The sequence below is a fragment of the Diorhabda sublineata genome, chromosome 2 (genome assembly GCF_026230105.1).
Source record: "Diorhabda sublineata isolate icDioSubl1.1 chromosome 2, icDioSubl1.1, whole genome shotgun sequence".
Lineage (NCBI taxonomy): Eukaryota > Metazoa > Arthropoda > Insecta > Coleoptera > Chrysomelidae > Diorhabda > Diorhabda sublineata.
This window is the reverse complement of record NC_079475.1, coordinates 21,143,705-21,158,487: the sequence shown is the minus strand read 5'-3', so window position 1 is coordinate 21,158,487 and position 14,783 is coordinate 21,143,705. Positions and strand designations below refer to the sequence as shown.

The 14,783-nt window shown below is 29.4% G+C and overlaps 1 protein-coding gene across 1 annotated transcript; it reads left to right on the top strand.

Moving 5' to 3' along the window:
• The first annotated feature begins 20 nt into the window (after positions 1–20).
• On the top strand, positions 21–13,806 carry LOC130440762 (uncharacterized). The gene is made up of 8 exons (XM_056774085.1): positions 21–516; positions 2,256–2,429; positions 2,623–2,734; positions 4,070–4,244; positions 5,484–5,628; positions 5,891–6,032; positions 6,228–6,361; positions 7,473–13,806. Exons 1-8 carry the CDS (start codon positions 394–396, stop codon positions 7,584–7,586), a joined length of 1,119 nt encoding a protein of 372 aa, XP_056630063.1. The 5' UTR covers positions 21–393; the 3' UTR covers positions 7,587–13,806.
• The last annotated feature ends 977 nt before the right edge of the window (positions 13,807–14,783 follow it).

Here is a 14,783-nt window from a genome sequence, read left to right as displayed (position 1 = left end):
TCTATTTACCAATGGAAAATGCCTATCGAATTGCGTTTTGGCATTTAAAATTCGGTAATCGTGACTTTACGAGAGTGAACGATCTATTAGTACCTAAATTCCTTGTTTCTTTGTTCAAAAATTAAAGTTTTTTGGTGTATTTTATAAAAAGATTTATGTTAATTCTTTAGAGAAACTTGTTTTGTGATAATATGATGTGTTAAAAGTGATTATTATTTCTATGATACCCATAAATTCTTTCCAATTTATCGAAGAAGCCCGCTTATATTGTCACCATTGAATATCTCTATCAGCTGTAATTTATTTTCATCAACTTTTTTTTAATATACCAAGCGTCTTCGGTATTGTCATTATAATTTTGTTGTGTTGTTCGATTATTAATTTAAGTTATTCATGATGTTCAGTTGCTTTTGTCTTAATATTCACATTGAGACCGCTTCAAATGACTTCCAAAAGATTATGACAGAATCATTGAATTTAAATGAAGAGGAGAAGAACGATGTATTTTTTGAGCAAGTATGTTAATTATCTAATATTAGATATGTTCGCTATATACATTCTGGTCAAATTAAGAAAAAATAATCTCAAAATTACTTATTAGTAAAAATCATTTAAAACTAATTACTAGCCTATTTAATCCCGAAATGAGCTCGAAAACTACTTACAATGGTTTTTATTGTGATTTATAACTACCCTTAGTTCCTTATTCGCCATTCTATGTAATAGAAATATAGGTTAATTAACAATATACATTCAATTTCCCGAATTAGGAATAAATTTATTTCATCAGACAAGATGATTTTTTATGTAAATCTTGTAATGGCAGAAATCTGTTAGATTTACTATAATTGGGCTGTTAATGTTAACAATACTACACTAGCAGTTTTTTTCTCTGGCCTGCCTAAAAATATTTCTTCAGTTTTATCTCTGCATGTAATCTCATTGTTTCTAATAGTGTATATATGATTGCAAATAATTATGTCAGTCTTTTGGGAGTATTCCTTGGTTTTGCCTATTTTGTTTAAAACATTCAATACAGAAATAAAAACAAGAAAATTATATTTTCTGTACTAATTTAGAGAGATTATGTTTTCCAATGGAATGACATTAGATAACTGATACAAAATATTTTGTAGGGGATAATCTACATATTATTTTAATTCCATAAGTGCATCAAAGCAAATATGCCATTTGAAAATTGAATTCCAAAGAATTGCCATTATATCACTATTTTGGTTTTATAACCAATTGGGGTAAACATTAATAATATATGTTTTTCTTCCCACATGCAGAATATGGTTTTCAAAAATCTACCATTAAAAATTTATAGGTAGTAAAAGGCAAATATTTTTGAGTCCAAGTAGTATTTTTAAATATAATGGAAGTCTTTAATAAAACAAAATACTCAGTACCAGCTATAACACTAAATTACAAGTTTAGTCTAAGTTATATGGAAAATGTGGAAATTGGAGTTATTTGAAGAATTTATGTCATAATTAATCTTTAATTAAGAATTTAACAGAGTGTAATTCACTGGACACAGCAGACAAATTTAAAAATTGGTATATATTTTGTTGTAAAAACCATATATCGAGGGTAATTTCTTTTTTGTTAATAAAGCATTACTCATGTACGACAAAGTTTCCTAATTTTCTGTATTCTTGTTTATTTCATTTTCTTGTGTTCCTACCTCATCGATATTTACTATTAGTATTGGAATGTTTACATTTGTTCTATTTCTGTACCATCTATACTTATAGATGTTTTTCTTTGCTGGCTATACACACTACATAGTCATCAGATGCTAATCCAGTTATTTCTACTTTGTTTAAATTTCATAATTTCATCCATAAATAAAGTTGGACTTAAGCTTCCTTCTTATTGTAGTCTAGCTGTTTCCAATTCAAAATTGCATTTACAGTAATTATATTGTATTGCAGTAACAGACATTTTTTTAAAATTCTGTATTCTCTGTAAATTAACAAATACATTTTTAAGATCTATATACACTAAAAGTACTATAGTCAGAATAACAAAATCTATCTCTATTCTAGTCGGTTGAGTTAAAATATTTTAAATGGATTTGGCAAGTCAGATAAACCTTTAATACAAAATTTATAAAGTATCTATTATAAACTCTATTTTCCAATCCTAATGAAAATTCATACAATAAAAATTATTAATAAATTTTATGTAAGACCTAAACAATTAGTTGAAATTTTGTACAATAAGTAGTTTTAGATATTTTATTTTAGGAACTGTTGCAAGTTGTAAAGTTGAAAAATATAACTAAAGTTTTACCTACAATGGTACAAACGCGGACTGTTGGACATTGGAATATAAATTGTTGTTTAAATTGCTTAAAAGAAACTTATGCTGTGCATAGAGATAAAGGAGCAGCCTGTGTAGTGATGTCTTCAAAATTATTGGTAATAGCAATTTTTTAAACTCTAAAATTGGTCTATATTTTTCTAAACTGTGCTGGAACCTATTAAAACAACACTGTTCTACATATCAACTTTAATATTAATTTATAAACAGTTCCATCTATTATTCATTGTATCAGTATTTGATCAACAAATAATATATTTAACATTTAGTTTATTTTGATCTATTTTTTAGGATTCCAAATCAATAGAGAAAATTAGGAATGAACAATTAGCAATTTCTAAGGTTTTCAATGTAATTATAAATCCAGGTGATATTAATGAAAACATCAATGTTATAAATTTATGTAAGTTTTTTAGATTATTATTTTTTTTTTAAAGTCATCATCTTCAAATAAATGTGCTGTTTATTAAACTTAGGTATTTATGCAAGTTTGTTATAATGTTCTTAAAATTAATATCTTGTATTTATAATTTTTTTTACTATTAAGTACATTTTGTTTATCCAACAGCAATTTTTTACAGGATTGTAATTTCATTTTTCAAACTAATGGCACCAAAATTGGCATGTATTGACATTCTGTTTCAACTACAACATGCAGTGGGTACATATAAGTAAAAAAATAAATTAGAAGTCTAAAAACATTCCTATTATTTATTTACTATTACAAAATATTGAGAGAAAGTCTTCTAATTGCTTTTCTATTTCCCCAAAAAGAGATTCAGAACATGACTGAGAAGATCTGAAATTGCAACTTAATATATTGTTAATTATTGAAAATTTGTTATTGAAGTAATAGGTATGTCCCTCCAAGTAAAAACACTATTTTCATTAATAGAATTCTGTTAAAATAGTATTAGCAACGTATCAGCTAGAGAAAATACACTTGCTGTTAGTTATACTGAAACAATTTACAATTTAATGTTAGTTAAGTCTAAAAAGAGGAACATTACTAGTGGTCTCCACAACAAAACAGTAGAGAATATAAATACAAAGTAATATAATGTTATGCAGATATTTTCATATAAGTATAGGGCTTCCCAAAAGACTTGACACAATGCCATAAGTTTAAACTGAATAAAGAAACAACTCAAATTTTGGAATCACTTAAAAATTAGAGAAACTAATAATGGCATGCTTTTTATTAGGCAATGACTACAAAATTTTTTAATTACAATCTCAGTCAGGTTTCACCTTTTCTTAAATATAATTAAAAAAAGGAAAATGTTACCAAAACCTTATGGCTGCTGGGTTTATTAAATTTGAACACACTTGCGTAATGGAGTATGCCTGTTGTTGTGGAATTAGTGTCTGTCATGGTTGTAGTTGGTATAGTGAAGTAAGTGGTTGTTGTTGTCACTTTAATCGCATCGTAGTAGCCTCGTGTTTTGTCAAATTTGATATATTTTAAAATTTAGTTAAAAAGTTTGTCAGTCAGTGTAATCCTCAATAGTTGCGATTAAATAGTTTCCGTTTCTTCTGTTAAGTTCGTATGTTTGCTTGTGGCTGGACCCGATAACCCAAACACCTGTTCTGTATCATTTTGTTAAATCATCTAAAAATGTAGTTTCTATGCTCCTTTTTAGGGATTCTGAAATTTACATATTTTTTACTCACTTGTTTCAAACTCATGGTTTGTGCATAAAAGACAATTTTTTTATTAGATAATTATATTTTTTAGACCCAAATTGTGACTATGGATCCATTATTAAAAGTATTAGGGAAGTTACGTCAGAGTTTTTGAGGAAGGAGATGGTGGCCGTTGAGGAAAGGATTAAGAAATATTCCGAAGAACAATATGAAATATTGAACAATTTAAAAGATACTGCATATGAAGAACATGATTCATTAGTAACGTAAGTAATAAACATAAAGTGTGATTTTGCTATAATTAAATTATAAAATGAAATACTTAGTTGAGAAGTAGAAGAATCATTTTAAATTATAATGAAAGAATTTATTCATTTATATGTATGCTCAGTTCAAATTTTGACTGTGATTAAGGGAAGGGGCTGGAAATATTTTTCAGGCTGCCAACATGAATATTAAATAATTTTTGTAATATTAATAGCAAAATAAATTTGGTCTTCTCTAATAGTTCACTTAAATTTCGGATATTCCTATAGGTTCAACCCGTCCTCCTGTATTTACCAATATTTTTATGGAATATTTTGAATCCTTCAATCATGATCAACATAATTCCCCTTTAGAACATCTTCACAGCCAGTACCTTAACATTTCTTCAGGAAGGGAGGTAGAATCCATGTTGTTTTTAGGTCATCTAGTCATCTGAAAATTCAATGGTACACTAGTTTACTTGGTAAACTGAAATCCCTGATGAGTCTTTCAGCAACATTAAATCTTAAAATGGCACATGCTCAAATCGCTTTTATAGGTGATTAAAGTAAAAAGTATTTTGATTCACACATCTCAGACTTCAAGCATTACCATAATCTACGCATGCATTGGAAACTTTCTTCCAATGTTGTATATAAGATTCTTGTGATCAGATATAAGTGGACAAAACCCAGCTTTCAAGAAGGACTATTTTGATTTTTTATAATACTCTTGAGCTTTATTTCTTTTGATATATTCTAATCAATATTATTGTTTAGTTTTTATATAATATTGGAACCAATCATACCAAGTATACACTGTCTTTTATCTGATAGATAATAAAAGTACCAGTTGTAAAAATAAGCTATATTATTATTGTTTATAAATTTTGTGATTTTAATATTCTTTATCTTGAAATTTATAAATAAATCTTGTGAAGTTTGGATCTGGCAATTAAATATATTCATTATACTGTTATTGACAATCAATACGCGTTGGTTTATAAGATGAATAGTTAATGACTGATCAACATATTTAAGTCAAGTAATTGTTTTATTTTTATAAGATTATGTTTATCGAAATGTGTAAATAGTCAATATACATAGAAAGAGATAGAGGAAATAATTATAATTTTCCTTATTCATAACTCTAGTTTCATTAAATTTAAATGTAGGAAATTACCAAACTGCAATTCCAACAATTTAACATGCATGAATGAAATTTGCATGCGTAAATCTACATACTTCAACTATTTTCAGATTAGTTCAACGATTTTCTGAAAAAACTAAACCAACAACAAGTACAAATCATTTCATGGAGTCTACACAGTTTCGGGAACCTCTAGCAAAACCTTTCAATTTAACTGAACCAATTAGTTTGAAGTCAAATGAAAAGGCAAAACAGGTTTGTAATATAAAGTTTTATTTAGAATAATCTTTCTTCGACTTACTATTTCAAAACACACAAACTATCCTTTTGTTTCGGTAATGATAAGCATAAATCAATAGTAATAGCTCTCTTAATCCTGTTGATGAATAATTAGTGAACTTGCATCATTTTAATTATCCCCAAGAAGTAAAAATAGATTCAAATATTCTTCAGAAACTATTTTAGAATTTAGAATAAAATTTGAGTTCTTTCTGTATAATTTATTTATTTCTTTTAGGTGAGGCATACTCCAAAAAAACAAAAAAGTTCACCAGCAGTACCAGTAACATCCTATGATGCAGAAGGCCTATTTGACTTTGATGGTAGTGATGATGTTAATTCATTTTCGGAAAGTGACGTTGGAGAAAGTGACAGAGATGGTAGGCATTTTTAATTCAAAATATTTGTTGGAGACTTTTACACCTGTTCCCATTGCCGATTCTTTTAAAAGAATTAAACTGTTTCAAACCACAAAAACAGTAGTTATTTTAGATATATAGCCACTTTCTAGGCCAAAGTAGCAGAACATGTATCTGTATGGTCCAATATGATAACGTGTTGAAATAATTTTTTAGATAGTAAAGATGATCGTATGAACATACCAAGACAAAGATCTCTGAGAGGGAGTATAGCAAAATCTTTACCTATGAATATTCCAACGTTTCTTTCTCAAGCTAGGAATCCGTCTTCTGAAGATTTGGATGATATGGTAAGTGTTTTTACATAATAATGGCACCACAACCTATTTAAGTAAAAAATTAATTAGCCTTGAATCCTTTCTCTTGGCAGAAGGTATATTTTATATGAAATCTGCCCTGTACCACCCACAGTTTGCCCTTTAGTTCCAGCATTTTAATAAACTCCAGTATTTGGAAGGACATCAAAAAGATCACTTCCTCGTTTTTTCAAATTTCTTCACCAAAGCATGTTCTATGTTGCAGTGTGATGGAAAGGCATTCTGTGATTAATGTTTTTAATAAGATCCAGAAATTTCATGGATTTCAGAGTATTAAAGTTCTAAAATTGGAATAATTCAGATTATTCCTTCTCATGAAATTGTTTCTTTTAGATGCATTTTTTATAACATAATTGTGTCATTTTGAGGCCAGTAACATGCTTTAGCGCTTTTTTGGCAAGTGTAATAAACTCCTTGGTAGGGGAAATTTGGTCTATTGCGCTTAAAATGTATTTGATTCTTAATTAGTTCATTGGATGGCTCACTATTCAAATATACTGAAAACTGGAGCAATAACTTATTACAGATTTTTTCTTGATATACAATTAACAAATTGAAGGACTCTGCAAGAAGACTAGGTAGATGATTGTCTGTTGAACCATCTATTCATACACCGCTAATTTTTTGACAGCAATCATGAATAAATCTTCATAATAATTATCTCAAAGGATTTGTCTGATTCAGTTAGTTGGTAGATTCCATAATGTATAAATACCTTTAGAAAATGTATTCTGAATCTTGGAACTGCTACTAAATCTACTGAAACCAGTCATAAATTTCATAACTCCTGAGGTAGAATTAGATACAAAATTTTAATAAACTGTTCCCAAATTGAGGTGTCTGACTGTATTTAAACTTTTATTTGCACAATTCTTAGGCCATTTTTTGGTATAATTTTGAAGCCATTAAAGTCTATTTTTACTGAACTGAAATTTCTTGAACGTAGTTGTTTTTAAGGACTTCCGATAACCGCCAGTTTTATATATTCTTAAATGTGATTATCAGTTATGTCCACTAATATATATAATAAATAAGTACAAAGCATAATATCTAGTCTTACTTCATATTGTATTAAAAATTTCAGCCTCAAGATGATAATATAGACATAGCAGCTAGTATAAAAGCGCTGGCCAAAAGTGTCCACGGTGATACTGTTTTTGGGGAACTACCTCGTCCAAGATTAAGTACGCAAATATAGAATTTTCTCATCTTCCAAATGATGCTTCCAGTAAGAAAACCACCAAGTATGAGAATTTGAAAATCCGCAAGGTAAAAAAATGGTTATTGTGAGATCTTAAGGATTAAAGTGACATGTGTTAATTGTAGGGTATAAGAAATGAGTTTTTTATTTGTTTTGTTTGGCATGTTAATCGAAGTTATGTGGAAAGTTTGGATCGGCAAAAAATGTCATTTTCCTCAATATTGAATTTTTGATTCATACTTTAATGAATGCTAATTACTTAGTCAGATCTTTTCCAAAAATCAGCTGTCATACTTTTTTTCTTGTATGTATTTGTTACTTACTATGATGTATGGTGATTGTATTTTGTATTGATTGGTTAAATTATGTCTCGCAATTCAATTTCATGCAACAAAATGGGTTTTTTGATGGTTTGATAAAATAGCTAATTTTCGAGTTATGGCCCAAATTTCCTGCCAAGTAGTCAGTACAGTGGTTTATAACAGTCCACTTAATATTCATTATTATATTACAAATCAATTTTATATATTTGAACTATTTTAAGTGTTAGTTATTGTTATTCTGCCCATCTAAATCCTTAATGAAGAAACTGAATTTTTCCACTACACATAAAAAAACTTCGATGACTTGTCTATTATCAGAGATTAATCTGAATGTATAATAAAAACAATAGAACAAAAATATCTTCAATTTGATTACTAAAATATACTTTTTTGAAAGATTTTATAACCAGTGCATGTAAATAGTATTAAAAAATCAATATTTTATAAAACTATTTTTCTCCTATTGAAAATTAGGGGAAATTTATGAAAGATAATGTATTCATATTATCTATTGGGATGGATTGTTCTTCATTCCAGTCCGTATTTTATTTACCTTATTTTGCCACCTTTTTATTGGTCTTCATTTATAATTCTTATTTGATTTAATTGTCCCATGGGTTGTGCGTTTATGTATTTCAAAATAGATTTAGTTATTCTTTTACTTCTTTATTCCATTTCTGGTTATGATATTTTTTCTTTGTGTGTATTTTTGATATCTTTTGTTATTTTTGATGCTTATAGGATTGCTGGTCCAATGTCATATGTCTTTTATTTTAAGCCTTTCCCTTCCTATAAGTAGTATCATTAATATCCAAGTAGAGATTTCAGTTTGCTTTTTCTTTCCATTCAGTATGCTTTTTCCGAGTCAAAACCTTTTCCATTATTTTTTCCTCCCTATCGGTTACTCTTCCCCACAATATGTTTATTTGTATTACCATTAATGTTCTGGAGTGGATGTACCCGAAAATAGGTTTGTCACTAATTTATTTTAGTGAAAGCTTGTTTCTAGGTACCTAAATTACAGACTTTTCTTTAACTCAGTTTATTTTATCCTGAAAATTTGTGAAAGACATTCTTGTCAATGATAATTAAGGGAGCTACTTTATTTTTTTTGTAAAATAAAAACAATTCTATTATTTGTGTGTTATCCTAAATTTGGTGCAGCATCCACCTATAACCTTCAATTATGCCGTATTAAATAATAAGTGGATATTTGTTTTTAATTATTGTTTGAAAATATATGAAGGTCTAGTCCCGAATCGGCTGCTATGTTTTGTTCCCCTTTTTAAATATTTTGTAATTCCTTATTTTTTCTTTAAATATCTGTGCCATAATAATTGGTTTGCTTCCTAAAAATTTTTTTAATGATGATTATAACGAGATGTGAAAAATATTTTATTTTAAAATGCTGCGATGGTTATAAGGAATTTCATGATTAGAATATCCTACTACATAAATTATTTTATTATTTTTCATGTAGTTTTTGGTATAAAAAACTGAATATTTTTAGTGACTGAGCTGATAAATCAGAATATCTTAAAAAATAAATCACTGATGCTCGCTTGGTGTTGTAGCTATTTTATATACTATATAATAAAAAGACCAGGTTCACTTTCTGTTCCAACTTTGAATAAGATCAACAAAAAATAATTTCACTGTACCAAAAATATGGTGATAGATTCATGTTTAGATGAAAAAAATATGAGTTAATATAGCCCACACTTATTATCTCACTTTGATATGGTGAGTAAAATGGAATGATAAACTGAGACATTCATTCATTGGTGTCGAATCTGTAAGGGGGAGGTAAATATGTCAATTCATCTGATTTGAGTAAATTAAATGAGTTCACATTATTTGAAATTTCTTGTAAATGGAATGCTATAATTATTCATTACTTTATAGTGTTCCTCTTTATCTATTCTTTCAAAACAAATGTGGTAATAAAAAATAATTTAAACATGAGATTATAGGCCGAGAAACATTTTAAAAAGATGTTTCTAATTATCATAATTCCAAAGTCAGTTTAACATGCTCAGTATTCACTTGTGAAACAATTTCCGAACCTAAGTCAAAACAATAACTTTTGTTCTAAAATTATAAAATATATCATATTCCTAGTTTCGATACATTTGAAAGATATATTTCACATTAACAGCTCTTAAGCAATCTCTAATTTACTGGACGCTGGGATATTAATTACCATATTGATATCTTCTAGGTTCCAATTACATAACTGTTTACATTAATCTTCCGGTAGTCGCGCCAATTTTTTTTTTCAAGATTTGCCGTCTCGATCTCACAGACCAAGTGGGGTTCAAAAATAGGAAATGGTTTTGTATATTTTTGATAGAATATGGTATAGTAAAAAAATCATTGTAGTTGAAAAAAATTCTTAAATCTATTTTAATTGAAATATAGTGAAGGTTTGAAAAAATACACATATAAAAAACATACTAAAAAATATAATTAAAAACAAAAAAAATTGTAAATCGATTTAAAATTTGAAAATGGTAACTCAATATATGTTAAACAAAAAACCTGGGGCTAGATCAGGGGTGGGTAAAAGTCAGTGGACTGGACTCGGCCCTTTTGCTTGCTTTATTCGGTCCTTTGAGAAATCCCGCCATGCATTTTTTCAATCTCTAATGTTTTTCTGCAAATATAATAATAAATTGGAAAAGTGTTCAAAAATTACGTTACACAGTTCAGAAATAGATCATATGTAGTGTTTTGGTCAAAAAATGTGGGTGGGGAGAAATGCACTAAAACATTCGTGTGTTTACGGTCTTTGGCCCGGTAGACATTTTGAAAATCTCATTATGGCCCGCGCCTAGGAGTATTTACCCACTCCTGGGCTAGATACTATTATTGCTCTTCCCTGCACTTGCAATACAGGTAGAAGTTCTCTATCTTCTGTGTTAGTAACTTTCATTAATCTTAGCTTTAATGTCTTCTGAAGATTCGTTATAGCTACTTTCTGTTGCAACTGAGGATGGATTAATAAGTTTGATATATCTCTCAAAAAATGTCGTCGACGTAAATCATTTTTTATCGAGATTGTTATCTTTGTATATATAAGTTGGAAATTGATTCCTGCAACATTCAACATATTGTAAAATATCACCATGGGCCATCTTTTATCTTTGGTATATATGAAAGGATTGGTAAATCGTCGGTGAAGCCAAACATACTTGTGTAGGATAGGTCTTTTAGTAGGTTTTGAAAATTCAATTGTCAATTCAACTTTATTTTTTCTTATTGTTCCAACTACAGGGAATATACTGACGAAAAAACTATCTTCCTCTAAATGCTGGAAGCATCTCATCAATGGTGATATAGGCCGAATAATTATAACCATTTCGAAATTTTTTTACAAATTTATCGAATATTGAACGAATGGAAGCTAATTTATCAAATTTTATTCGATCTGAGCGTGTTTCTTTGTCATCAAATCGTAAGCAATGTACAAGAAATCGGAACTTCTGCAAACTCATTGCAAGGAAAAACATTTTTAAGCCATACCCATTTCTTCTCGAAATATCCTCGGCATTTGAGCCATTGGAGTCATCAAGGCCAGATAATTATAAGAGTCCTGTAAAGCCCATATTTCGATATTTTTTGTTTCTCATTCTTGAAAAATTTGCTTGAATAGACAATATGTTTTTATTCGTACTTTCAACAATAATTCCAATTATCTTGTCATCGAAGAAATAAATACAAATCTCCCCAGCGGTCTTTAAACACTTGGTTGCCTGTGTTGACCCTGCTAAGCTGATATTATATTATCCTGCTTTGTTCTAATAGTTTTTGGCTAGATTAGGTTAGGTTAGGTTATATTCTTAGTTGTTCTTCCATATTTGTTAGTCTCATTGTTTCAGCGGTGTATGTAACTACTGGTTTTATCGCAGTATCGTAGACTCTTAATTTCGTGCTCGGCTTATTCTCTTGCCCTGCATTATAATTTTGTATTGCAAGAATTCTTTGTCTTGTCTCATTTTTTGTTTCGTTTATATTGCTTATCATTGTACTTAAAGGTGTCGATTACTTCGAAGATGAGGTCATTTATCTTGACTGTTTCTTGTTGGCGAACTTCTTCTTCCTTTCAATTTCCATATATTTTGTCTTTTTCTTTTTTTGATTTATTTTCAATTTTCTTTTTCCTGCCTCCCTTACAATTTGTTCTGATGTGCTCTCAAGACTCGCTTGGTCCCTTGCTAATAGATTTAAATCATCAGCATATGCTATTACTTGTATTGATTTATTAATGATACTTCCATCTATTTTACATTCCCTTATTAAGCCTTCAACTGCAATGTTAAACAATACCGCTGAGAGTCCGTCACCCTGCCTTACACCAGCATTTATTTCATATTACTCAGATGGTCCATTTTTTGTTATTACCCTTGCCTCAACACTTTCTTGCGTATCTGAAATTTTCTTGTTTATAATCACTTTCATGAATCACAAATTCCTCATTGTCCCGTTCCTCTTCATCGGATTCATCTTCAAAAACAATTCATTCACTATCACTATCATCTTGTCCTACATAATTCAGAAGTTTTTACAAATATACTTGCTCCTTTTCATTTTTCTGAAATAGATATTGAATAACAAAACTATCTAGAAAATTATATTTTCATACTAATTTGTAACTGCAGTTATTGCGCCAGTCTGAGATACGATAACTCGACAGACTACCCCGCACCAACTGCCAAAAATTGACTGAATTTCGATCTTAATGATAAAGGTACTAGTCCGTTCAGCCAAATAGGGTACAAATCTTATTGTTTACAACATAAAAGGGATGGCCTGCTCTCACAGACAATGGCGCGACTACCGGAAGGTTAATATAGAACCCATTATCCATTTTACTCAATATTTTAATATCTTTAATTTTATCTTAGAAAATAAAATTGTTTTAATTTGTGAATATCTATTAAAAATACGGGGACATTGAAATTACTTTGAAGAAAATTCAATAAAAATGAAAATTTTGCCCAAAATATTTACCCTTTCAAGTTCATATTGTCTACATTGTCGTCATTCTTCATTAAAACAACAAATAAAGCACTTTAACTTGTAAGTGACCACAAAAGACTAATCTGATGGAGTTCAAATCAACAGTATCCGGCCGATTACATTTGTGCGGAAGCGTTTATCGTAGGTCAAGAATTTTAAATATAGGAAAAAAATCAGTGCAGCTCGTTGCGCAGGGTCTACTTTGCAACAAAATAGGCCGCGGTTTATAACAACACAGATATATAACATTAAATGGGCGTTCAATTAACTAGACATAGGTTTTTATCTCACGTCAAGTGAACAGCATTTGGGTATAGAATCTGTTGATTGGATTATTAGGAACACCTTCACAACATGGGATGCAAATGGCTAAAGGTGGGGGGTCTCAAATAAGCCTTACATAATAATATATGTCTGTGGTATATATGAAATAATAAAAATTTGAGGATTCCTTGTGAAATCTATATATTATATATTTATGGTCTTCTTCGACAACGCTGTAGCCTAATCAATGTATTTACCTTGTGAAAACTGGTATTTTTGAATATTTAAAAAAATATTGACATTTATTATTTTTTGCATCTCGTTGTACAATTGGCTTCTTCATATCATTTTATTGATTTAATTTATATAAGATATTTGCAACTATTTTTTCTTGTTGCTTTTTTGCAATATCTTGTATGTTTGCTGTGTTGATGTAGGATCTATTACTTTGATCTGTTATTTTAGATTACTTTTTTTATAATTATTATTGCTTATTGTAAAATGTAAATAAAGGCAAAATATATAAAAAACACTGAAATGTACAATTATAGTTTGTAATTTTTTAGAATTGTATTATTCATTATACATTTAATTAAAAGACATACCAAAAGTTATTATTGTGTTTAATATCCAAACATATATAAGTTTCACTTATCTGCGATTGTGAGTAAACGCAGGAAACAGGGCCGGATTAAGCTAGTGCACTTTCAATCTGTAACCTTAATTTCCCCGGCAGGAAACTCTTCCTCAGGGAGTGGTATTCGGCTACAGTTGAAGTATATAAATAACTGGTTCTCAGATTGGATGAACAATTAATATTAAATTGGACCTCATCAGCTTTTTAACGAACGACGTTAAAAATTGATAAAAAAAGGGCGGAACAGCTGGAAAAACCTTATGAATGAAATTACAAATAAAAATTAAACAATCGAAAACTATTCCCCGACACGATTATCCAAATTAATATTTATTGCTAAGAACAATAAAAGAGTTTCAGCAACAAATTTAGAAGTCTACATCTTTTTCAAATCGATCACAGATCGAACGCGATGCTTCTACCCTTGCACGCTTTTGGTCAATATTCAAACATTTATGGATCCATTTTGAATCAATTTTTCTCATGTCCAAATTGTTGTGAACTATATGATGAACGCGTTTGTATGAAATATTCAGTGCTTCAGATATCCGTTTTAGTCCAATTCGACGGTCTGATAAAATCATGTCATGAACTGCATCGATATTTTCGGGGACTGACACAGAAACTGGCCTTCCCGATCGGTCATCATCTTCAATGGAAAGTTTACCTCTTTTGAAGCTTGCAGTCCAAATTTTTCACGGTCGCATATCTTCGTAAATCTGCTTACCTCTTAACCCTTTTAAATACAGGTATTTGATGATGGCTGGATACTAAAATTTTTCGATTTTCACAATTTCGGGGGACATTTATTGCGTAACTCTAGTTCACTTTTTTGACGTCAAACTTTACACTGACACTTCTAATAAGTTATTGGCCGTTGCTATGGTAACGCAATATTTTGTTTATGTATGGAACTGGTCTAGGCTAACTAGATATCAATACATCCTC